Source organism: Zosterops lateralis, assembly GCF_965231275.1.
Source record: "Zosterops lateralis genome assembly, chromosome: 28".
Classification (NCBI taxonomy): domain Eukaryota; kingdom Metazoa; phylum Chordata; class Aves; order Passeriformes; family Zosteropidae; genus Zosterops; species Zosterops lateralis.
In genome coordinates, this window is record NC_139788.1 from 3483264 (window position 1) to 3509169 (window position 25906).

At 44.7% G+C, this 25906-nt stretch overlaps 2 protein-coding genes across 6 annotated transcripts in view; one reads left to right on the plus strand and one right to left on the minus strand.

Annotated features, from left to right (window-relative positions):
- LOC310920015 (interferon alpha-inducible protein 27-like protein 2A) overlaps nt 1–6939 on the plus strand; it is a 46228-nt gene extending 39289 nt beyond the window's left edge. Inside the window, exon 7 of the mRNA XM_083879692.1 lies at nt 3244–6939. Coding sequence (XP_083735818.1) covers nt 3244–3335 — 92 coding nt within the window. The 3' untranslated portion in view covers nt 3336–6939. The remainder of the gene's footprint in view (nt 1–3243) is intronic.
- A 4146-nt stretch (nt 6940–11085) lies between these two features.
- The window catches only part of ZMYM4 (zinc finger MYM-type containing 4), a 39208-nt gene continuing 24387 nt past the window's right edge, over nt 11086–25906 (minus strand). For 2 of the 5 annotated variants that reach the window (XM_083879619.1, XM_083879618.1), the window contains 15 exons: nt 25730–25880; nt 24517–24657; nt 24177–24214; nt 22839–22983; nt 22543–22661; nt 22027–22198; nt 21375–21428; nt 21075–21254; nt 20448–20542; nt 20145–20316; nt 18316–18467; nt 16911–17022; nt 15592–15840; nt 14738–14867; nt 11088–13144 (listed from right to left, as the gene is read on the minus strand). In XM_083879619.1, the coding sequence (XP_083735745.1) occupies nt 12937–13144; nt 14738–14867; nt 15592–15840; nt 16911–17022; nt 18316–18467; nt 20145–20316; nt 20448–20542; nt 21075–21254; nt 21375–21428; nt 22027–22198; nt 22543–22661; nt 22839–22983; nt 24177–24214; nt 24517–24657; nt 25730–25880 (2118 nt within the window). In that variant the 3' untranslated portion in view covers nt 11088–12936. Of the gene's footprint in view, nt 13145–14737; nt 14868–15591; nt 15841–16910; nt 17023–18315; nt 18468–20144; nt 20317–20447; nt 20543–21074; nt 21255–21374; nt 21429–22026; nt 22199–22542; nt 22662–22838; nt 22984–24176; nt 24215–24516; nt 24658–25729; nt 25881–25906 lie in introns of all 5 variants that reach the window. The other 3 variants (XM_083879616.1, XM_083879615.1, XM_083879617.1) reach the window with 3 other exon arrangements.

The window sequence follows — 25906 nt, forward strand, 5'->3', positions numbered from 1 at the left end:
CAGGAGGCAGGTGGAGCGGCTCCAGCTCTGCTCTCAGACTGTTGTGGGGTCTCATCAGAGCCGCGGAGTTTCAGCGGTGCCAAACCTGGTCGGGAAAAGCCCCGTGAAGGCCCAGGAGCCCTGGCACAGGCCTGAGGAGCCCCGGCCGGCGCCTCCTTCCCCATCAGCTCCCACACCTCCCGTCCGGGGTGAAAGGGCTCCCTGGGGGACACCCCCAGGCTCCGACCCCCGAGGACGGGAGATCTCTAGTCCTGCTCTAGCAGAAACAGCATCATCTAGAGGAAACGGGAAATAGAAACTGAGCGAGCAGTTTCGGATTCTCGGAAATCAGCTGACCAGGCGCACGCCCACTCTCTGATCTTTGCGGCAGTCATTGGATCCTCAGAGCACAACAGGCACACAAGAGGTTGGTGGCCTGGGAGCTGCGGTCCCACGGTGGGTGTTTGGGGACAGCGCCTTTCCCTGAGAGGGGACAATAACGGGGGCTGATCACCTCGCTGCACCGGCAGAGCAGCCACCGAGCCCTGGGCTGGGCAGGAGCTGAGGCTGGAGCTGAGGGGTCTCTTCTTGTGAGGGGAGGGGGCCGAGGTCTCCTGGGTGGGCGCGGGTGGCCGGGGGCGATGGTGCAGCGCAGCAAAGACCCGCCGAGCCCACCTGCCGCCCACGGTAACATCTTGTTCTTGCTTCCCAAAGGAGCAGGTTTAGGCAGCCCTCGCTCTCGGCCAGCCGACCATGGGTAAGTTGGGTGGTTCGTGGGGTGAGAACATGGGCCCTGATATGGGACAGACCGGGGGGGTGGCACGGGGACCCTGGGGTTTGTCCCTTCTCCCCTCTCCTCCCGGGTGTCTGCAGGGCTGAAGGAGGGTGGGGCTGGAGGAGCTGCTGCTGCCACGTGGCCCGTCCCCTGCCGGGGGTGGAAATTGTTATGCTGGTGAGTGGGAAAGGCAGGGAGCTGGGCTGTGCTGGGTGGGGACACAGGACTGTACCCTGGGCTTACTCTGAAGCCAAAACACCCCTTGAACCCCACACTGGTCTGAATGTGCCCAGACTGTGGGATTGGGATCAATCCCAATGTGGTGGGAAGAGTCAGGACGTGCTGGGGTCGGGGTCAGGGCTGAGGGCATCAGGGGCTGTGCAGGCAGGTGTCTGCTCTGTGGCAACAACTCCACTGGTCCAGTGGCAGCAGTGGCCAGAGGTGGAAAGGAAGAACAGAAAGGGGCTGGGTTTGCTCAGGGAGCAGAGCTCACTGCAGGCCAACTCTGGCACAGACTGAGGAGACCCTTGCTGGCATGCAGATTTCCAAGTGCCCCCCCACACCCAAAATGCTGACCCTTAACTGCCTCCTGGAGGATCCCCTCACCCACAAGGGGCAGCCACCCCCCTCCAAAACCCCAGCCTGAGCAGCCTCCAGCCCCTGAGGGGCTCTGGGTCCAAGGCACTCATGGGTTGGCCACGGCTCCAAACAGGGGGAGCTCAGAGGTGGCTGCGGGCACAGGGGCCATATGGGCACTGCAGGGGACAGACGGGGCTGACCCGTGCCGTGTGTCCCCGGCTGTTCTGGGGTTGTGGGTGTGGCAGACAGGGCAGGGCAGGGCAGGGCAGGGCAGGGCAGGGCGTGTGGGCACTCTGGGCTGTGCCCCTTCTCCCTTCTCCTCCCAGCCTGGGGGGCAGTGGGACCCACCCCAGCAGTGGCCTCTTCCCAGGGGTCTTGAGGGGCTGGGGGAGATGAAGGAAGGGGGAGGCTGGAGGAGCTGCTGCTGCCTCTGGGATCCTGCTCTGCCTGGCACAGAGTGCTCAGCTCTGCTCAGGGGAGCTTTGCTGTGCGTGCTGCTGCCCTTCCTGCCCTCCTGCCTTTTTCTTTCTCAGGGGTTTGTGTCATTGGAGCTGCCATTAGAGCTGCCATTGGAGCCACAGTGGGAGCAGGTGAGAGTGTGGCACGGGATGAGCAGCACTCAGGCTCCCTGGCCAGTCCCAGCCCCGTGTGGTGCTGGGATGGGCTGGGCTGGGCTGGGGGCTGCACGTAGCAGGGCTGGGGAGAATTGGGGTGCAGGTGGGGTGGAGGAGGGGCAGCCCTGGCTGGTGCCTGTATTATAAATGTGTATTATAAAATTGGCTTTTCACAAGATGTGTGCTATATGATTAATAACGTGGTAAGGATATAGGACATAAGTTTATTTCTGCTATTAGTAAAAGATTAGGCAGAGCGATAGCAGTTGATGTAAGTTTGCTTAAACTGTCTGTTTGGTTGAGATAACATCCAGGGAACATGTAAAGACTCTGCTACTGATATACCATCTATCAGCATCTACCACCTGAAGAAATTATGGAAGAAAGCCCGAGCTGGAGGTGATAATGAAGACACAACCACAAAACACACATGCTCTAAAAAGGCTGACCCAAGGAGGGACTATGCAAAACAGTTCCTGGAATATGGAAACTAGTTTATGGAATTATATAAATATTCATAAACTGTTGTGATTGGAAGGGTATTTAAAAAATGTCTCTGAGATAGCAAGGTGTGGACTTGGCTGAGTCACCCGGCCGGCCGTACTTGGCTTTTTTTATCTCCTAATTGGCTTAATTTTTTTATAAAACATATTTCTTAAAATTTACCAAAAAGTGAACCTCGTTTTCACACCTGGAATTCTGCCTGTCCCCGCTGCTGCAGCCCTGCACACTGTTCCTCTCCTGCCGCCCATGGGGTGTCCCCGTCCCTGCACCCCCAGCCCTCCCTCCCTGCTCTGGTCCCTGGGGGCTTTTGGGGGGAGGCCGGTTCTGGTGCTGGTGGCAGGGGAGATGTGGGTCACAGAGAGCACTCTAACACTGCTCTGTCCTCCCTGCAGGATTGGCACTGGTTGGCCTCCCGGCAGGTGTCAGTGCTCTGGGGTTCACAGGAGCTGGCATCACCGCCGGCTCCATCGCTGCCAAGATGATGTCGGCAGCTGCCATCGCCAACGGTGGGGGAGTGGCCGCCGGCAGCACCGTGGCCGTGCTGCAGTCAATTGGTGAGTGGGGAGGGCAGGGGAGCTGGGCTTCATCTGCACGGCAGAGAACACAGGCTTGTGGCCTGGGCTGGCTCTAGAGCCAAAGCAGCCCTTTATTTTCTCACTGGTCTGAATTGCTCTGAACTCTCTGGGTTCTGGCTGCCCAGGAGGAGTCCTTGGCTGGCTGTGCCCAGTGCTCGGTCCCTCAGCAGGCAGCCTCGATGCTCCTGGGACTTCATGCCTCGTTCTGTCTTTGTAGGAGCTGCAGGTTTCTCTCTTATTGCCAAAATTGGGCTGACATCTGTCCTGGGCTCAGCTGGTGCAGCAACTGGAGCCTTGCTGTTCAAGTGAAAGAAACCTCCAAGTTGACCCTGGTCAACCTCCTGGGTTGACCCTGCTTCCTATCCCATATCGTGGACTACCTTGTTATGTCTAACAGCTGTCCTTGTTTTCCTCTTGGCTGGGCGGGCACGGGCTGCCCCCCTCTCTCTCTTAGCTTTACGCTGCTCTGGGCTAGCTCGCTGTGCTTTTCGCTTGCTGCTTTCTCCCTCTATTTTTCCTTTACGCTGCTCATCTTCGCTGTTTCCGTTTTTATTTTTTCTTTCCCTTTCTTTCCCTTCTTCCCTTCCCCGCTCCACCTTTTTAAGATTTAGGACCGGCACCGGAGCTGACCTGACCGGAGGAGTCCGAGGGTCTCCGGGGCCTGCGAAAGAAGCTCTGTGCCCTCCCCCTCACAGTAACCTGAGCTTTTTTTTTCTTTTTTTTCCCTTGTGTCGGGGGGTGTTTATTCATTTGTTAATAAACCGGTTTTTTCCACTTTGTTCAAGAAATTCCTTCCCAAACCTAGGGCTGGGGGAGGGGTGGTAGATTAGGGGAGTCCTTTGGAGGTTCTCCCCTAATTCAACCTAAACCAGGACACCTTTTGGTGCGTTGGCCCGGGAAACCGAGTCAAAGAAAGTGGAAAAAACCTTAATAATAATATTGGTGGTTCTAATTGTTTTGTGGGTGTATCAGGATGTTTTTTTCTGGACTCATAATGGCATTCGGGGTGAAAGCCTGCCAATATTTCTGGTCCCTAGGGTTTTTTGAGGTTTTATTACCTCTGTGGTGTCTAGGGTTATTTCCTTACCCGGAGATAGCTTTGGCATTTCTCCTTTATGGAGCCATGGGGCACTAACCAGAATTTTGACCAGGCTCGGATTGTTTGTGATTGTTTACAAGAAGGCTGTAAATATGTTTGATGATTCGTTGTTATGGTTGGGCACTCAGTTTGTTAGGGGAGAAGCAGGGGAAGAGGTTTTTCAGCCTCTGTTTTCCCTCTTCTCCTTTGAATTGTTTATATCTCTATTAGAAAATATTCAGTTTCCCCTGAGTGTTAAAGAGACCATCTTTCTGGCATTTAATTTAGTAAATGTTCTCTATACTGTCGGCAGTTTATATAAAATGAAAGCTGAGATTTCCAAAGGGGCTAATGAGACTTCTGAGTTAGGGGCAAAGCCAAGTAGGAGAAATCTTGAGTGGAGTGGGAAATGGGAAGATATGGGCCAAATTTTAAAGGAATTTTCTGATCCTGTAGTCTGGGACTTTCCATCTGAACAAATTCAGAACCCAGCTGAGGTGGCAAAGTATTTGAAAGAGAAGTGCCAGGGTAATACCAAGGAGAAAAGGATTATTACAGTGAGCTGGGCCCTGGCATATGTTTATCATACTCTCTTAGATACTGAAGGGCAGCAGACAGAAGACAGGGAACAGGGAGATAAACTAGTTACTATCCCAATCACTCAGGCTGCAGCTAGTATCCCAGGCCCCAGGCCAGTAGCTGAATCAGACAGTAGGGCTCAACCAAGGGCTGTTGCTGCTAATAGAAGAGGCAGAAAGTGTACAACTAAGACCGATCGCAAGGTGGAGGATGATGATGATAATCCAGGAGAAGGACCTTCACCAAAATCAGAAACCACATTGAGGGGTGTAGATTCTGGAGCCAATATTGATTCCTTTTCCCTAAAGAACCTTTGAGGCCTGAGAAAGGATTACAGGCGACAACCTGATGAATCTATAATAAGTTGGTTAGTCTGCCTTTGGGATGCTGCAGGGGAGGCTACAGTTCTGGATGGCACTGAAGCGAGGCATTTGGGATCTCTGTCGCTTGACCCTGTTATTGATCAGGGCATGATGAGGGAGGCTAGCCCTCACAGCCTCTGGGAATGGATTCTGGATGGTGTAGCACAAAGATACCTGTGTGCAGATGACCTTTATTTGCAGCAGACGAAGTGGAAGACCATAGAACAGGGGATCCAACGTCTGAGAGAGATGGCAGTAGCAGAGCTTATTTTTTCAGATGATGTAACAACTAGGAATCCAGACCTGGTAGCATGTACCCCTGTAATGTGGAGGAAACTCGTGTGACTTGGGCCATCTGAATACGCCTCTGCCCTAGCAATAATGAAGCGAGAGGAGACAGATGAGACTGTGCTCGATATGGCGAAAAAGCTTCGAGCATATGCTGACGCTGTACATGGCCCAACTCATGCCAGAATTGCAGCTGTGGAAACACGACTGCAGAAATTAGAGGACAAAATAGAGGAGAATCATAGGAAACTCAGGGAAGAGATTAAGGAGGACTTCCTCCAAATCTCGGCTGTGCAAATTAGAGGCCCTGGTATCCAACGCAGGCGCTCCTTTGATGGGGAGAGAAGGTAACACCCCACGAGCTGAGTTGTGGTTCTTCTTGCGTGAATCTGGAGAGAACATGAGGAGATGGGTTGGAAAGCCCACTGCTGCTCTGGCACAACGGGTACGTAATTTGAAGGAAGGTAGGATTCAAAGAAGAAGTCTCACTAAACAGAGAGCAGCTCCAGTTGTTCGCAGCCAGGATGTCAAGTATGATGTCGATGATGACGTGTCCGATCCCCTTGAAGGAACCTCTAAGACATATACCCCAGGAAAGAAGGATAATCATGCTTAGAGGGGCCCTGCCTCTAGCCAGGTAGAGGTTAGGGAAAATCGTGTTTTGGAGAGGTACAATGGGTTGTTAAAAACCACCCTGAAAGCACTGGGTGGGGGGTCCTTAAAAAACTGGGAGCAGCATTTAGCAAAGGCCACCTGGCTAGTTAACACCCGAGGTTCTACCAACCGAGCGGGTCCTGCTCAGTCTCAGCTCCTTAATATAGTAGATGGAGATAAAGCTCCAGTGGCCCATGTTAGAGGTTTGTTGGGAAAGACAGTATGGATCAACCCTGCCTCGAGTACAGGCAAACCCATCCGTGGAATTGTCTCTGCTCAAGGACCGGGTCATACATGGTGGATAATGCAGAAAGATGGAACAACACGATGTGTACCTCAGGGAGATCTGAATGTAGGGTGAAACTCATATGTGCTGAATGTTACTATCATTGTCTGTACATTAGATCACTCAGACATGAAACAGAAGGAAACGTATAAGTGTCGAAGGTCTGAGTAAGTGAGATGGAAATTTTTTATTGTGTGTCCACGATATGGGATAAAGAGTGGAATGTCCTGGATTGACAGTGCTTCCTATCCCATATTGTGGACTACCTTGTTATGTCTAACAGCTGTCCTTGTTTTCCTCTTGGCTGGGCGGGCACGGGCTGCCCCCCTCTCTCTCTTAGCTTTACGCTGCTCTGGGCTAGCTCGCTGCGCTTTTCGCTTGCCGCTTTCTCCCTCTATTTTTCCTTTACGCTGCTCATCTTCGCTGTTTCAGTTTTTTTTTTTTTCCTTCCCTTTCTTTCCCTTCTTCCCTTCCCCGCTCCACCTTTTTAAGATTTAGGACCGGCACCGGAGCTGACCTGACCGGAGGAGTCCGAGGGTCTCCGGGGCCTGCGAAAGAAGCTCTGCGCCCTCCCCCTCACAGTAACCTGAGCTTTTTTTTTCTTTTTTTTTTCCCTTGTGTCGGGAGGTGTTTATTCATTTATTAATAAACCATTTTTTTCCACTTTGTTCGAGAAATTCCTTCCCAAACCCAGGGCTGGGGGAGGGGTGGTAGATTAGGGAAGTCCTTTGGAGGTTCTCTCCTAATTCAACCTAAACCAGGACAGTGACAAACCTAAAAAAGGATGAAAATCCAAGTGACAAACCCAAGAAAAAGTAACTTGAGTGACAAACGTGAGGAGGAGACCACTGCAGACAAGGAACCCAAGAGAACCCAAGGAGGTACCTGATCCCAAGCCTTGCCATACACAATGGCTGGTGCTGGGAAACCCCCACAGACCCCTCAGGGCTTTGACTCCCCTTTTAAAAGCTTTGCATTCTCCCGAACAGGGAGTGCCCTGAAGCCAATAAAGGTTCTTTGCCTGCAGCAGAGATGGTGTTTCTGTGTCTCTGCAGCTCCTGGGTGACGGTGGCATTTGAGGGTGACAGAGCACAGGGGATGTTCAGTCCCCAGGACTGAGCCAGTCCCTGATGGTGCCCCAGTTCCCCTGCACTCGGTTTGGGGCAGGTGTGGAGTCACAGCCCACAGCAGAGGAACAAAACCAGTGTGACTTTTGGGAACACCATGTGGGAACCACCAGGAGTGGCTGTGCAGGTGATCAGCTGCAATTTTAACTGTGGCTTAAAAGCTGCTGAACCCTCCCCATATGAAATCTGTGAGATTCTGCTTTTCAGCTGTGTATTAGTTCTGCAAACTGCTTTTGGATTCCAACATCATAGAGGAAAGGATGATGGATGCACTCTTTTATTAAGGTTAAAAGTTTTTAATCACTTTTCCAGAATACAGATACAATTGAAACAAAAACTATTTTGAGGGTCTCCATAATTCACTGATTAATACCATACATTGAACTCTATAAAGTCTCGTATAAGAAAATGTCTGTTTAATATAGGGTACGATGCACTGGTGACCTAGTTACATCTTCTGAAGTAACACTTTGCAGTTTTATAGCACCTTTCATCACGGGGCTGCAAAGCAGCCTATGGAATTCTGCCTCCTAATGCCCAAACGAGGTAGGAAAGTCTGGCCAATTTACAGAGGGTACGACCCAGGTACAGATTGGAAGGGACAAGACATGAGGTGCCATCGATCCTCAGGAGTGACGGGAAGTGTGGGCTGGGGCTGGGGGATGAGTCGGTGGCTGAGCTGGGGAGAAAGTTCAGGTGCCACCACCCTCATCCTTCTCTCCAAAGCTGCAGCCTGGCTCCCAGCAGGTCAAAAAGACCTTTCCAATTGCTCTGGCTGTTTGTGGTATAACTATGCAGAAGAGAGGATACAAAGCCCAGGACTGGCAGGCCCAAGCCCCTCTGTTGACATGTCCAAAGGCAACCAAGACATATCCAATCAGGACAACCAAGCTGGGGTGTGTGGCTTGTGCTGCCCACATCCACTTGGACCTGCCAAGATTAAAATCATCTTCTTGGGATCCATGCTGAGATTTGGTGTGTAAAGCTCTGGTTAACTTCACTGTCTCACTGTCATAAATGCCCTTCTCCCTCCTGGCAGGTGAAAGTCAGGTATCCCAGGTCTTGTTTCTTTAATGAAACTGAATCTCTGCTGAAAATCCATCAGCTTAGGGAATGTGATGTGCAAGGGACATTTCAGTCCTGTGGCTGGAGGAATCCAAGCTGCCCTTTGAGCCTTTATGACTTTGAGCACAATTCTACATCTGTGCAAGACTCCCTGGAGCAGAGCCAGCACCAGTGGCAGTGGCTGAGCATCAAGGACCTCCTCAGTGAGATGTTTTGAATATAAAACCATGGATCTTAGGGACTTTCTATTAATGTTTTGCCTTTTACCATCAATTGCCTGCCTCCCTTCCTAAGCACCTTCCCAGCACCTTGCAACAGCTCTTCTGCCACTTGCTCTTCCTGGCATGTCCAAAATTGTTCCCTCTAAAAGGACAACACAACAGAAAACTTCTGGAATACTCCTTGGGATTGTGGTGGGGAAAGTGGAGATTAAAAGGTAAGTTCTTACAGCTCTGTTGCTGGATGAAGTTGGTGCCAGTGGTCAGACTAAATGAGTGATTTCTTCCTTAGTTTAAAAAAAATCCACCTAAAAAAGGGCTGGGGTCAACTTCATAACAAATACAGAATTGTGCAAAACCCTTTGACCTCCTCATTGTTTCCAAGCCAATTGTTTCCTCCTGGGGGAGAGGCAAAAGCAGAGTCAGTCCTACCTGCCCAGATCTGTGGCTGTGGTGCTGGACCAAAGAGATTTCCCTGTAATGAAAAGGAGGGAATCCCGTGGGGACTCCTCTGTCATGTCACCCATTGCAGATGTGGAGCTATGGCGATGTGAGACAAGGCCTGCAGCTCTCAGAGGCACACCACACCCATTTCAGTGCTCCCCAAACTCCTTCTAGCCTTTCTCCTCAGCAATGGTCTGTGATTTTTACATACTTTTGGTCTCTTACACAGGTTAAACACCGCCCCCCCAATGGTCAATGTTCAGCAGCTCAATGGCTCAAAACTTACTTCTTACATATCATCTTACAAAGCTGATGATGCTACAGGGGAAGTACTGCCAGGGAGCAGCTCTTTAATGAAGGCAACAAATATTTGTTTTGCCTTTGGACTGTTTAAACTGGATGAGAGGTCAAGGAAGAATGGGGAGGAACCTGTTGTGCTGAGGGGAGCAAAGCTCCAGCCATGCCGGGTGGTTCCAAGCACAGCAAGCATTCAGTGCATGAGCATTTGTTCTGGGTTCTTTGGTTGTTAAGGCAACAGGAAAACTGCTGCTCAGGGAGCTGGGGAGTTACTGAGATTGTTACCAAAAAAACCCAATGACTTTATTGCACATTCCTCTGAGTCACCTCTGCGAGCCCTGGCACTGAACCAGCAGCACATCTGGGGGGACATGATGAGGGATTTAGCTGCTGTTTTAAGTCTCTGAGGAGCTGGAAACTATTCCAGAGAAACCCTGGGGTGGTTTTATTAGCAGCAATAGGCAGATAATTCATTCCCAAGGTAATTTAACTCCCTTTTGCACCTAGTTCTGTGGCTTTCAATGTGCCAACAGTTCCCTTCTTTAGTGAACTGAAGCCAGGATGGAGCAGCAGGTTTGCACTGAGCACCTCCTGCACTGGGAGCTGCTGCCACCCTGGTAGCAGGAAGTTTCCTATTTTTCTTTCTCACACACACATCTTTATTGCTTTGCTGTCCAATCTGAGACTACAGTTTAAGAAAATATTGGATGTGTCTGGTTGACAAGCTGGTGTTAGGCCTCAGGCTGGACTCTTTCTCAAAGGTCTCAAAGGTCAGTTAACTCTGTGATTCAGCAGGACACAGCATGATTTTTCTGTTTAAAATAATATATCAATAAATCTAGTGTGCTCAGGAGTCAGAAATGTTGATTACAAACAAGTTTGTGTTCAGAACTTTGAGCCTGTGTGTATAATCTACAAATACACCTTAATCTTTCTTGTGTATCAGTGTGAACTTTAGCTGGGCTGACAAATCCCTCAAGAGGCAAAAACAGCCCAGGCAGACCCTGGAAAATGCAGACAATTGCCAAAGGGCCTCCAAGCAGGAGTGAAATTGAAACGAAAACTACTTATTGTGTTAATTATTACCATGGAACTGCAATGAAATGTTTCTCATGTCACAGCCACCACATCAAGGGAGTTTACACAATGTTTAACAACTTTGGTCTCAGCCTGTGAAAGTTAAAGTGATTTCACTTGCCTTGCTGAGAGAATCTGAAAGGCAAGTATTTTTCATTCTAAATACCTGCAAAAAAATGACCTCAATGAAAGTGTTCCCATACAAGAAACAGTGAGGATGTTCAGAAAGAAAAGTGTTTTTCATAAGGTACAAATATCCTGTTGTTCTATGGGAATATTTCTGTTAACGTCTATTAAGGAACACTCAACTTCGGGATCATTTCACACCATCCCCAGCCAAGGAAAGCTTGTCCTCACTGCTGCCTTGCTCATTCCCAGGGGGGTCAGGGAAGGAGGGAGCAGGCAAGGACAGCATGCTGCAGCCCCAGCAGCTGCCCAGGAGACACAGGAATTCCTGGAGCTTCCCCTGTGCTATGGCCACCGAGGCTCTGAACACACCTGTGTGCAGCAGACACACCTCAGACATTCTCAATCCCCTACAGACTGATCTTTCCAGAATGGTTTTGTTTTCCCTGAAACTTCCCAATCCAAACCACTCTGCCTGCAATTTCACTATTCAATGTAACAACGGGGAGGGGCAGGTTGGTGTCCATGGAGAAAGAACTGAGCCTGCAGGAGCATCCCTGTGCTGAGGACTGGCCAAAACATCTCCCCTGGGAATGCCAGGCCACGGAGAAAGCAGAACCTTTGCTCAGAAATGACAGACACAGATGGGCTTTGGTCAGACAGAATCAGGGGCAGGTTTTACTTTTCACATAATTTTCTGTATTAAAAAATACATCAGTGAAATCTGTTACAGGCAGGGACAGGACTACTGAATACACAACGTCAATAGACTACTTTCTGATTTTATTTTTGTTAAATTACTTTTGTAACTGCTAAAAAAATAATTAAAAAAAAAAAAACCAACAAAAAACAACAAACCAACAAAAAACCCAACCAAACAGAACAAAACAAAAAACCTGAAGTATTATTCAAGGCTGTTGATTTTCATCTCTTGAAATTTTAGTGACAAGCTCGAATATCAGAACCCTGTTACAGAAGATGGATAACTGACCAGAGCTAGATAAAAACCATACAATTCTCCTCTTTAAAAATAGTTTGGGCTTCCAATGAATTTGTGACCACTGGTCATCAGTAACACACATCTAGAGCTTGAGAAAACAGAGATACAGACAGTATCTGATAATGTCCTCTCCTTTAAACACCACATGGGAGCTTTTCTCTTCCAAAAGACTCAGTAACAGCCAAGCCTTAAAAAAAAAACCTTTTTCAATTTCCAACACTATGACTAAATCTCTTTGGGTGGGGTGGGATAAAAACACACATGGTCATTTTCTACCACAGTTCTGTTGTCAGAAGTAATACTGCATTCTTTACACAACACTGCCTGTGTTGCAAAGGTGGAAAAGAGAAAGAGTGTATGTGTGTATTTCTGTTTGAAATGACAAAGCCCTCTCTAGATTTACCTTACAAAATAATCAAAACCGTAGGAGTAGGGAAAGAGGAGAAAGGAAAGCTGCCTTAAGGGAAATAAACTTTCCGTGCACCACAGTATTTGCTGGGTTGTATGGACAGACTGCAGAGCTACTGGGCAGGGGAAGGAATTCTGCACAGAGCCCAGGACATTCCCCTCCTGGACATTCCCAGAAAGGTCACTCAGAAGTTTGACCTACAGCACCTCTTCCAACAGAGCGAGAGCTGGCGCGTGCGCGGAGCGGGACCTGGAGTCTGGCCTCGTGTGGCCAGTTAACAGCAGCCAGAGTTGTCCACTGGGATGGCCAGTGGCTCCTGCCTTCCTAACATTTGATCCCAGTTTCCAAAAAAAAAAAAAAAAAACCAACCAAAAAAAAACCCCACCAAAACAATTATAAAAGTGTAGGTGTGTATTTATAACGGAAGGTGTCTGTTTGTCTAGACCTCACCCCTTTTCTCTCGTATCCTCTGGAAGAGCTCGAGGATCTCCACGTGTTCCTTGGCAGCAAGGGCTGCCAGCCAGCAGGCTGGGAAGTCACCTGAGCCACAATCTAGCTCTCCATGCCCAAAAGTGTGAGGGTAGATTTTACACAACCATTTTCCTTAAAAATATCTCACAACTTTTAAAAATCCTAAACAGATAAAGGATTTATGCACCAATCCAATAGGTGAGTTCCACTTGGATTTGTTCTGAGGATTGATCGGTGCCACAGGACGTTGGGATTTGCAGCTTACACAGCTTGCTTCCTTCCAGTTCCAGTTTGTACATCCATTGTGGTACAAAATCTGCCTGTAGGTGACATTATCTTGGCTTATTTGATACACATTTTCCAAAGGCTGGACGTATTCACATTTTGGTGCTTCTGATGTGTATTCAAAGGAAAAATACCCCACTGCAGTTAGTCTGATAACTCAATATCAGAGTCCTCTGATTTGACTTTGGCAAGTTCTTCGTGTACCTCCCTCACCATAAGAATCCGTGTTAACATGATGTCCAAGGTTCCTGGGTCTATTGGCAATGTGGAATACCACATGGGGCTGTTGGGAACACAGGAGCGCTCGGGCTGCAGGTAGAACACATCACTCCTCTGCTTCACGCTTTCAGAACTGCCAAGGGAAAAGAAACAAGGTTTAGGAACATGGGCCTGCATTTACAAACTTACCAAAAGTTTAAGAGAGAGTCAGCAAAGAAATCAAAGTTACATTGAGATGGCAACACTGTCTCCTCCCCTTTCTCCTACAGAACAGATAAGTTGTTTCCAGGTTACTCAGCATTAGTTGCTTATAAAGAAACAAAGAAAATAAAAGTAACTTCTTTACAGCAGGGGTTCTTCAGTGTCATCCAATTAATAGTAAAGTGATAAATGCATTTGACATGGAATCTCTGAGTGAAACTGGTTCTGGGATTCCAGAATTGCTGCACAATGTGGACAAGTGGAAACGGCCTCAAGGCTTAAACTGGACATTAATGAAAATTTCTTCGCTGAAAGGGTTGTCCAGCCCTGGCACAGCTGCCCAGGGCAGTGGTGGATTCCCTGTAGGGATTTAACAGCCACGTGGGATGTGGCACCTGGGGATATGGGTTGTAGTGCCCCTGGCAGTGCTGGGGGAACAGCTGAATTTGATGAGCTTAGAGGGCGTTTGGAACCTCAATGACTCTGAGGTGTTGTTTAAGAGTGAATAAAACTAAATCCCAGCTTGCCTGGCCATGCTGCAATGCTAAGCCCATCTGCTTGACAGCCTGACTGACTCCAAGGCAGCTTCCAGGCTCTGGTAGGGTTCTAAAGTCTCTAGAGCCAGAATCCTTCCTGCCTGGCTTTGGGATAATCACACCAAAACAGCAAAGGGAATTTGCACTGCTGCCTGCAGAGGCTCAGTTGTGAAATATGATGGGGAGCATGAAAATGCTTTCCCAGCCCAAGAACAACTAAAAGCTTCTAATAATAATAATAATGTGCCAGTGAAGACAAGGAAGGTAGGAAGAGGGAGAGAAAGAATCTGGACAGCTGCACGCCCGTCTCTGCCTCAGCAATGGGATATTTGTAGTAAACTCAGTAGGAACATTTCTGAGGGTGATTTATCTGAGTTTCAGCTGACACTAATGAGATGCTGTTTCATTCTGCATGTGTATTTTCTTTGAAGAGAGAGGAACATCATCTTCCACCTGCTCAAGGATCTAACTGAAGTTTATATAGAAACAGGAGAGAAAAATGATTTGTATCTCTGTCCTTGCTATAGTCTCCTTTCTAACTCCTAAACACAAGTTAATCTCACATCTCAGCAGGCAAAATTTATCAGGAGTTTTACCTAATTCACACTTCTCCTACACTCTTTCACAAGGAACATGATGTTTCTTGGGTATTAGTTATAATCTCCTCACAACAAGGATAGTGTATGGGAATTAAGGGAGATGAGAGTGCCATGGGCACTGTAGTAATGTCTCACATTTATATCAAAGAATTTAGTTATTTAAAGAATACAACTCTCTGTGTAACTCAACACCAGTAATAAAAAAAACCCCAAAAACTGTTTGGGGGTCTCATAGCAGTGCTGCTGTTGGAATTCCTTTCTCCCTCCCACTGAGGGATTGAGAACTGGGGAGAGGAGCCACAGCACAGGCACAGAAGGTCAGAGTGGGCTCCTTGCCCAAATGCCTGTTCTAGTCTACACACAAACCAAAACTCAAGTTCTGTCACTTACCATTTTGATAAGTAAAATTCGTAAAGTCGGACTGGACACCGGAGGGGATTATCTGTGTTTTCAGCCATTTCCACTGCTGTTGGAACCTCCTCATCTTCACTGCGTTTCCTTTTGCCTACTGATAATTTATCTGGGTACACAAAAATGGCATCACAGAAGTTCAGTGAAAAGCAGCACCTCCATTCCTCGTCTAGAAAACCCACAAGAACTAGCAGGAAAATATGGAGGATATAATTTTACTTATTAAAGACAAATTCATGTAATGAATTGGAACTATGAACTGAAGAAGTCAAAAGGATCAAAGACTTCCCTTTCCCAAATGCCAAAATTAACTGAGAACAAAAGTCTGTGGGTCTTTGTCTCTGAGTGCAAGCCCCATATTGCTGTTCTCCACTAGGGCTGCCTGGTTTGTTCTCCTCACAGACACAGGACAAATATGAGAATTAAAAAGGCACAATAAAGGTCTAGGCCTGCAAAACCCAAGATTATGAAGTGCTGAGAAAAGGACTTCAGAAAAGGCCTTTACCTCTTGCAGTATTAATAGAGCTGCATGCAAGCTGAGGATGTTATGAAAGACTATTAAACAGATTTGCAGCCAAATCTGTGCCACCTCCTTTGTAAGTTTTTCCTGGGTGCCTTGGCTCATTCAGAATTTCTCTTTACAGCAGTGAAAAATACTGCAAATGTATTCAGAATAACAGCATATGCTTAGCTCTGCTTACTGCAGAACATATTTCTCCCCAGTCCTTTTTAAAAGAGAAGCAGACAATAAAAAAATCACAGAATTCCCTGATTCTGTAATTCAGACCACACAAATGTGACGGCCCAAAGAGCAACAATCAGAGAACACTCACCTGATTCTACCTCTTGTTTTTGAAAGGGTGGGAAAAAACGTAAATATGTCATCTTAGTATTATACTTCAGAGTTCGGGTGCGCCTCATAACGTGAGCAAAGGACAGTTTCAGGTGCTCACTGACATTCTTTAGTTGGAAGTATTTGGTGTTGAAGAACAGAAGGGTGTTCAACAAAACGATGGGGGAATATGCACCCAGCTGCTTACATTCCCACAAGTGTTCCTCTTCAATTCTTGAGAACATATAACCTACAAAGAATGGGCAAAGAAAAAAGAAAATATAGTTGTTTATGTATATAAATCCTCTTTCAGCTAACTTTTATTAGTGAACCACATAGCAAATCAAATTCACACCTATCATCAGCAACTGTAATCCAATAAAACCAGAATACTGCATGCACAAATGTAAGAGGGAGCATGGAGAACCAAGCTGTGGAGCAGCATGATCTTCCAATACGTGAAGAGAAGGATAAAAAGGAACTGCAGACACCAGCAGATTCTCACTAAGTTCTAATTTCACTATATTAAATCACAGTCAGCCAACTGCAACAATGTGTAATTCCTATAACATGAAGAATGAGTTTAAAATGTCTCATTTTGTGTATAAATAGCCCATTGTGATTATCATAAGTCAGTTAGGAAAGGGAGATATGGGGGCTTAGAAGAAATTTGTTGTAAAAAAAAAATCACTGTGTGCAACAAACTATAGGTAATTGGATTATTTCTGTATTAAATAAAAAGTTCATTTTTCTAGATGAAAAGGTGGTTGTGGAGTTGCCAACATTACTCAGATTTCACTGATACTCTAAAAATGTTGTGCGCTCATAGGGCTGGTGTCCAGCTCTATAAACCACATAATCAGGCTTGAAAACCAATTAAAAGTATCTGCAGATTTTGAGAAGTCTTAATTTGGAGTTGAGACAAGAGTCTAATGATTTGCTATGTGATCCCCAAAGTCACCAGGAGTATTTCCAGCACTAAGAGGGAAATATCAGTGCAACTGTACACGGATTTTGCAGGACCTCATCTCAAATACAGTATTAAATTCTGGCTACTTGTATTGAAAGAAGAACTAAAACCTGAGGGAAGAAGAAAACTTATATGTTGAGTGCCAGAATGGGAATTCTTTCTTTCCAGGGATTGATCAGAGGCAAAGATATATTTAAGTGCAATCATAACTTAAAACAGACATAAAATCCATGGTGTAGAAAGGGGAGACTAATGTGAGATCACATTCTCTTCCTGGCCATTAATGAGAAAACATGAATTTATGATACAGTTTTGTCATGCAGCTACATAAAACAAAAGAATTCTCCTACCATTTGGAAGAATTGTAGGTTCCCAGATTTTCAAAAGTTTTGTAAGTTCAATCATAAACCTGGAATAGGGCTCGGTGAAAATGTTATCTATTCTACCATTCTCAAACAGGTACTACAAGAGAAAAAAACAGGGAGAGAAACAGTTTATATGATTATATAACATTGTAGAGAGGATGCAGCACATCAAATTCTTTTCCTTTCTTATGTCCCAGTGTCTTATAGGGGTAAACACTTTGCTGAAATCTGCAGTAAAACAGCAAATCCAATTTTCTGCAGGGATTGGGACCAATCCAGTATGAAAGAGAGATCTAGACAAGAACTGTGGTTAATATTTCAAGATCTAGAGCTGTTTTCTGCAAAATCATCTTCCTCTTAATATTCTTGAAAGAGTCTGCCTATAAAAACCAGAACAGTTACTGAGTATTTTTCTGTTGAAAAGAACTTTACATGATAATACCTCCTGACATGAGACACAGGCTGCTGAAATTGCTCAACTTGCAGCACCAAGGAAGAAAAGTTCCTTTAACTTGTCAAGGAGCCGTTTAAAAAAAGTTTTCTAAAAGTCAGGAGTTTGTATCAATAAATAAGTGAAAACTGTGACACAAAAAATCTCTGACACTCCTAGAATGTATCAATGGCACTTTGAATTTTATCTCTTTCTACATTTTGTCCAAGCATAGCAAAGGAAAAAAATAAAAGATAATTCCATGTCTAATTTAATAGATTTTATGTCAAAATAGCTTTTGACTATTTATCTCAAAATGACTGTTCCAGGACAGGACCAAGCAGGCTATTCTAAAGGAAACAGAAATTTACTGAACATTGAGTTTTAAACAAAAATTAGCATTATTCTAGGTTTGTACTGCTACTGTTGCAAGGGTGGTAATAAGGATTTATTACATTACTCTTAGTACTCACTAATTACAATGCAGTTATTCCCAGTGTATTTTCTCTGTAAATAATGCCAACCCAACAGGCATCTGTCTTGTCACTGAAAATCTTTCCTGGGCAACCTCTTCCACAGAAATTTAGACATTGGAAAAGCACCGTGCAATTATTTTAGAGCTAAACTATTCCAATCTTAAAACAAGGATTTCTGTGGAGCAAATCTTTCCTACACACAAAAAATGACCAAAATAATTCCAAATCCAAGTACTTATGTCTGAGTTGAAACATTCAGCCTCCACATCTAATTCCTATAGGGCCAGAAGAACTTTGTCACTGTGACCATAAGAAAGTTCAGAAAAATGGGTCATATATGGGACTAAGGCAAAGAATGAAACACAAAAAAGACATTCTTGCCTCCTCTATAAAGCCCAAGCTGCTCTGTGGGACTGTGGATGTCCTAAAAGTAACCAGAGCAAGTTCTGTATGTTCTCAGCAGTGCCCTAGCTCCCAGAGTTACCTGCTGAATTCCAAGGCACAAGTATAAGATGCTGTCAGGGTCGTATTTTTCTCCGTTTGGTCTCCGCACCTCTTGAATAAACTGGCACAAGCCAAAACTCAGCTCAGCAAATGTGCATGAGAGAATGTCCTCCTTGAGCTTCACAGGATGAACTGGGGCCAAGGAAATGATTAGAAAAATTAATTCAGCACATGAAATCTTCCCATATTCCTTATTATTTTGTGTAGGCAGAACTCCTAAATTCCTGTCTCGTACATGAAATACCCTGCATGACTAAATGGTGAACTCTTTCCTATCTGTTGGCTGAGAACTGAATGATTTGGCCAATAAAACCCAAAACAGCTGCATGTACAATCAGTATAAATGTTACAAATGAGTACTGAGGCTGCAGGAAATTACAGCTCAGACATGGAAATGTTTGGGAGTCTGCTGAACCCAAAATGTGAGACAGCAATGGCTGCAATGAGCTCGAGGCAGCCTGGGGATGATAAATGGGTTTCACCCCTCCAGCTGGACTCAGGGGAGTGAGAGACTCCCCAGAGTCAGAGAAAGACCCTGAGTATTTCTGGACGTGAGTTGAGTGCAGCATATCCCACTTCTCAAAGGAAGAAGGAAGGAAGAGTTCAATGGGACATGGCAAAGGGGTTTGGAAAGGGAAGCAGCACAACCAGGAATTGATTGATAAATGATTTGCAATGAAATTACCAGGCTTGGCTGCTCCACACCTCAGGAGTGCCTGCTTGGGAATAAGCAGCAATCTTTCTGGGAGTGGGAACAGCTTCCTAGAAATGACTGTAATATTGACTTCCTTGGCCTCAAGGAGAAAATATAGTAACTCATATGAATACTCCTCTTCTGGGAAAAAAACCCCCAGCTGTTCTCATGGAGTGACAACAAAAATTCCAAGTAAGAGATGAAAAAGCAGATCTCATACTAACTAGAATTTTTCCCTTTGGGGAGTCTTTCTTATCTAAGTCCTGCCATGCTTAGTTCTTTAAATTGCAAAAGTATTCATTATGGTTTGCTCTCTTCCACACCATTCCCAAAGAGCTTAATTATATTCCTAATTTAAATTCTCTGCTTGACTCTGAAAATTTGCCCACAAAACTCAGTGCAACGATGTAAGATCTGAGACCAGGGAAAAGAGGAGTTAAACACTGCCAAATCCCAGTTCAGCTGGGCTTTTGTAAAAAAAATAAAATAATTCATCACTGGAAAAAATAAACAAAATTGTATTTAATTGTCATTATTATCTATTGAGGAGCAATAAAGTTAGTTTCAGTGAGGTTGCAGCGCAGAATGGACAGACTTCTGAAATTTTCTTTCCAGCTGTGAAACCTAGAAATAAGGTGTTAAGATTTTGATGTTGGATCACACAATTTTTTTACAGCAAACAGTTCTGCTGACCAACAAATACTTTGGAAATGTGCCAGCTACAGATAAAATGGATGGGGCCAAATTGGTGTTGCCAGCTTTGAATTATGGCCTGATAAATCTGTGATTTCATGGTTCTATAATAGCTCGGAAAAGCTCTGCAGCTGCATAAAGCATCTGTTCTACAAATGAAGAACTACTGCATGCAAAGGAAGGCAAAGTGGAGATTTCTAATGCTTTAGAGACTTCTTTTAAAAGAAACAGATCAATTAAGAAGATAATAGCTGTGATTTTTAAAAGCATGGAAAGATGCAAGACAGAATTCTATAAAATCTGTTCTCTATTCATGGCTATTGCAAAACTCAGTGATATCTAACCCTAATTTTTACTTGAATGATGAATCAAGCCAACTGCTCTTCATAAGTATTTCTATTTCCACTGAGAGACAAATTTACCTGAAAACTTCAGGTCCCCTTGTTCCTCCTGTGCATTTTTCCATTGGACCCAGTTTTTCCAGGCATTTACCCCATACATGTACTTTAGGGTCATCCCAGAAACAGAGCAGCCGGGGTAGGAGCCCTGCATCAGATTCCGGGGCTCCACAGCAACTACAGACTTCTTCCGTCCCTACAGGCAAGCAAAGACATCCAAACAAAGCAGCATTTAATCACCTCCTCGTCCATGGATGGTTAGATTAGGGCATATAATGTTGTTATTTCAAAATGTAAGGGATTTGTGTTCTAGGAGTATTTCCTTACCCGTCTTTTTGGCTGTGGGAAGCCATCCCTGTGTCTCCGTCTCGCCCGTGAACGTGAATGCAAACCCGGTCCTTTACTGAGAGGGTCAAATGAGTCTGAAGTCAAATCAACACCATGAAGAGTTTAATCATATGATTTAGCAGCCCAGGTAGAAGTGTCACTGTCACTGAGATACTATGGAACACCTTACAGCTGACAATCACACCTGTATATTTAAATAATCCTGATATTTGACTAATTAAGCAATCTGTGCACCTGCTGTATAAAGATAGTAAATTCTCAATAGGACAAAAAAGGCCCCAAAACAGTGGGTGTATTTATTCAGGCAAATATGATCTTAGCTGCCACTCACATGGATTATACCCAGGGACACAGAAGTGATGAATTCAAAGCAGGCAAGTAAGAACTTCCTGCTACTTCTGTCAGGGGTTCTGCACAGCGCTGTCTTTAAAGACAGCAGTAATATTCTAAAACTAGTAATTTTTTGTAGAGCTGATCAACTATTGCTGCTTAAAACATCCACTGTCACTACATGAAAACACACAGGCAGGCTGCTGGGATAATGCTCATGCAGAAAATTGTGTGTGCTTTTATAAAACAACGAGTTTTTCTTCAGATGACACCGACCTGATGGGAAATCTGCCTCCAGATCCTGTTCCACATCACCTTTAGAGAATGGCTTGAGCTCTGGATCAGGTTCTGGCAGGGCATTGGATCGTAAGGCGTAGTGATTCAACTCCTCCTCCCAGCTGTGTGGAGTGGACACTGCTTCTGATTCCAGATCTCCGCTGTACGTGCTGCCCTGGTCTGCAACGAGAGGGATCACAGGGGCCATGTGCTACAGCAAAGGCAGAGCCAGCAGTTTGCAAGAAAAGATGCAGCAGGATCAAAATCCATTTGCAAAATAAAAAAAAAAATCTCACTGACCTTTCTCAAATATCTTGGGGTCCAGGAATAGCTCGTGCTCAGATGTTTGAGATCCTTTAGAAAAAGAAGGAAATTGGTATCTACACATGACTGACAGCTTGCACAACTAATATAAAATACTTTGAACAGCAAAAACCTATGTATTAGGTCATAACATGAACACACATACTGTGTCTTCTCCTCACTGGAGCTCTCCTAACAGCTTTCTACCTTGGTCATGCTATTGCAAGGGAAACAGAAATGCAGAACTAATGTAGGTTTGTTTTTCCAAAGGCTTCCATCCCTCCCTGTTTGTTATCTGAGTTATCTGTAGACCAGTAGGATATTTTTTTCATCTCTTTCCAGCTTGTTTCACTTTCATTACATGGACTGGTCACTATCCAACAAACTCTGACTGGCCTCACCCTTCAATAATCCTCCATAAAAAGCCTGATAGGAATTTTTTTTTTTTTTTAAGGCAGCTGCTCTGTCTTCTTGATTTTGATTCCTCCTTCTAAGGTATGATGTACTGATCTGGAGGTTTCTACCTCTGATAACCTATTCCTGATACCACAAATCAAATCAGCATCTAGAATCAGGGAAAGGGAGATTTCTGTGGTGAAAGCACCTTCACCTCACTGCATTTCATATCCTTTTTAAAGCCACCACCTACCACCATGAGAGTGTGTTTTTTCTCTCTCTGCATCTTCCGCAATCATTTCTGCCATCTGAAGGAGATCAGCTTCAAATGGATTAATGGAAATCTTTTCCTTGTTTTCCTGAATATTTTCAATGATCTTATCAGCATTATCCGGGGTATTTGGGATGAACATGGGAACTGGTACCTATGGAACACGTGGAAAATATCAGAACATATTTAGGGGTGAAGGGAAACAGCAAATGCACAAGGGAGGTCCCTCCCACTTAACCTCATGTGTATTTTAGGACTATTAAAATGAAGTTAAAAATAACTCCAGAGTGGACAGCTCTGTAGTCTCCCTACAATTTGGTAGTTTTGTGTGACAATATTTAACGAAATACGATGTAATAAGGAGGGAAATGGCTTCAAGGACTCCAAATACCACTAGCATGACCAGACTCAACACCCAGTGACACAGTGCTGGGTGTGCTGGATGCAAAACAAGCCTGCAAACCAGTGCCTTCTGTAGTGAACTGCAGCATAACTTACAGGTATAGGCATCCCCAGGGGAACTGGTGTGTACTGGGTGTAGAGGTGGAGGGGCACTGGCACAAACACTGGTACAGGAACAGGTACCACAATGATCTGGGGTTGAGCAGGTGCTTCTTCTGTTATACCAAAAACAAAACAAACAAAAAAATTGTTGGAAAATATCATACGACAACGTGAAAACAAGTTAACGTTTTCTAATACATTCAAAAATATTCTCTGTTATATAAATCATGGTTTAGTCTCTCAACTGCAGTACAGACAAACCCAAGAGGAGTAGGAGATCAGACACCCACCTGTCTGGCATTCTTTGTTTTGTGTGTGAGGTTTGCACGAGGTGGCCTTAGTCTGGGTGATTGGCTTACACAATAAAGCTTTGTTTTTCAGAAGTCTGGGTGGTTTTGACGATGGGAGCTTTAGGGCATCTGTCTGGGTACTTGCCTGTTTGGAAAACACAAACGAGGATCAAGTCAGTATTAGCTTGAAGGATAACATGAGACTAGAGTTTGTTCCCTACTAGGAGAAGCTGAACAATTTAAAACTGTATTTGCTGATAAAAATGATCATTTAAGAACTACTGCAAAATAAGCTTGCTTATTTGGTACTTTCTGGTTTCCATCTCAATTTACTTTGATCCAACAATAATGTTGTTTAAAGCTAATTTTGCTAATAAAGCTAATTTTGTTAACAGTGCAGCAAACAAATCTGCAAGAATATTTGGTTTCTGCAGTCAAATAACCACTATAAACTTTTGACCTTGGAATTTTACTGATGGCAGAGATATAAAGAGGAATTATGTTAAGATACTTTTGATGACTAAAAGTCTGGCTGATACAGACACCGATAAAATTGAGTAAACTAATGTGAAACCATTGAAAACAAATAAATGTAAAAAATGAACAGCAATGCTGGCAGCAGCAGTATCATTTCCTGATACACACAGACTGACTATTCATGCTTGTTCTAATTCCATGTCCTGCTAACTGTAATTTTCAGTCATGCATTCAAATAACAGGATCTATTTCAAGTGAGAAAACTCATACTGTAATCCATAAGTGACACTCCAGCTAAAAGCAAAGCTGTCAGTCTTCCAGAACCTAAAGCTACAAAAAAGCACCTCTGTATTTTAGGACGAGTTGCAGGATGTTACACCACATACCTCCAAGAGCTCAGGAATAGAAACTCTCAGAGCTACCCCAGGTAAGTGGTGACAGTGGTTCCCCACAGCTGTTACCACACTGCCAGGGAGTGAGGGAGGAAAACAAAGCTGCAGGAGTTTGGTCATGTCAGTCCCAGCAGCTCAGGCTGGTCCTTTTGCCACCCTATCCCACTTCTGGGCACAAAAGGCAGCCTTGAGTGCAGAAGCCACACGTTAATTATTTGGGAACCACAGGCACCTCAAGAGCTACAATCTGACAAGTTTTGCCTTAAAATATCCGATCTGTCAGTGGACACAACAAGACATTTGTACCATGTAAGTTCTATTCATTTTTTAAAAAGCATCTGCAAGCTGCATGGATTTTAAATCCTAATCAAAAATTAGTTATAAAATGATGGTGCCAAATTCTTGGATACTTTACTTGTTATTGATACAATCTGGGCAAAACTGAGAAAAGTCTCTTGATAAAACTTACATCTCCTATTGTTTTTGCTGTCACAGTAGGGACTGCACCTGTGAAGGAAAAAAAAAAAACATACAATAACATGTCTACTTATCATCAAGAACCATAATCCATATTCTGCCGAGGTCAAGAAAAAAGAATTCCAACTAAAACTCATTTCCTGATGAATCTACATAAATTTATGTCATTATTTATACCTAGACAAAGAAAGGACAAATGCAATCACCTGCACTGATGTGAAGCATAATGAAGGAGTGGCCGCTGTTCTCAGTAAAAAATAAAATCCCTGAGCAAATATAAATGTTCAGGAATAGATATGTAAAAGTACAGGCATCGTATTCAGCTGCCTTACCCTGTAAAACATTGTTGGAGTTAACAGTAGGCTGGGCAGCTGGGGTGCTTGCAAGGGACACCACGTTTGCTATGACAGGGGTTGAGTCCTTTCTTAAAGAAGGAGGGCCTGAGGAGGAGGCTGGTGCCATGGAAAGGTTTGCTGGACACAGTGGACAGAAGAAAATGAGAATAAGCAGTAAGATAATCGAGAAAAAAAGCATTTCTGAAACAACACCCACCCTTTCAGATCTGTCTCCAGATGAAAGAGGCTGCTGTGTGAGAAGGGAATGTAGGTGTCAAGCTGCAGAATTTCAGTTTAAACAGGAGCTGGTTCCACAAGCAAATCAAGCAAGAAGGGAAAAGAGCTCCCACCAATGTAAGCAGCAGATGTGCACCAAATTGAAACAATGTGCACCAAGCTGAACATGGCCTGGTGCATGCTAAAAACTTCCAGTTAGTATTTTATTGGTTTTGGGTACCTTACTCTTGCAGCCACCATCACTCAGTGGGAAATTATGCCTGTTTTTAGGATCAGTGATATTCCTGCCTTTTGTTTCCCTTTCTCTTCCTGTTATTGGGGGGCTTTTCATCCCTTTGTGTCTCATTTTTTACAGAAACTCATAGTTCCTACTCCTGGGCTTCATTCCTACCCTCATTGCCATTCCACCTGCTCAAGGAAACAGCTAGAGCACTTGTTAACCTTGGGATTAATACTTCCCAAGAATCAACACTTAATGACACAGAAATGGGAACTCTTCATATGCCTACAGACTGCACAGAAGTGTCTGGTTTAAGTGCATGTATAGGAGTCTGTATTTAAAACCAGTAAGTCTACTAATTTCACCACTTGATTGTTAAAAGAATATTAACATTCTATCATGTCTTCTAGGTGTAATGAAGACAAGCCAGATATTTAACATGTCTGCACTGATATCAGTACATTTCACCCCAATGAAACAGGCCTTTGTTTCATGAAAGTGACTGAAAGCAAGTGCTTTTGCTTCACCTTCTTTAAAATTTGTTTGGTACATGAAGCAATTGCATTTCAAACCTACAGAAGTTTGAAATGGTCTCAAGTTAGAGCAATCTACACCTGAGCCCACTCAACAGCAACAGACAAGCTCCCCAGGAGAAGACAGATCTTAGAGAGTTCACACAAGTGAATTTGCAGATAAACATTCATCTCACTACCCCACACATCAAAAGGCAATGCCAGCCCCAGCCTGCTTTACCTGTGTTGTTTGGGAGTGGAGGGTCAGAAGCACCTTGCTGTTTACAGAACAACAGAATACAAAGCAGATTGCAAAAATGCTTCATCTCCCCTTGCCATTTTATGGACTCGTTGAGTTTACCTTGTCTCTTACAACCATCGCATTTTGCCATCTAGGAAAAGAATGAGGGAGAAATTG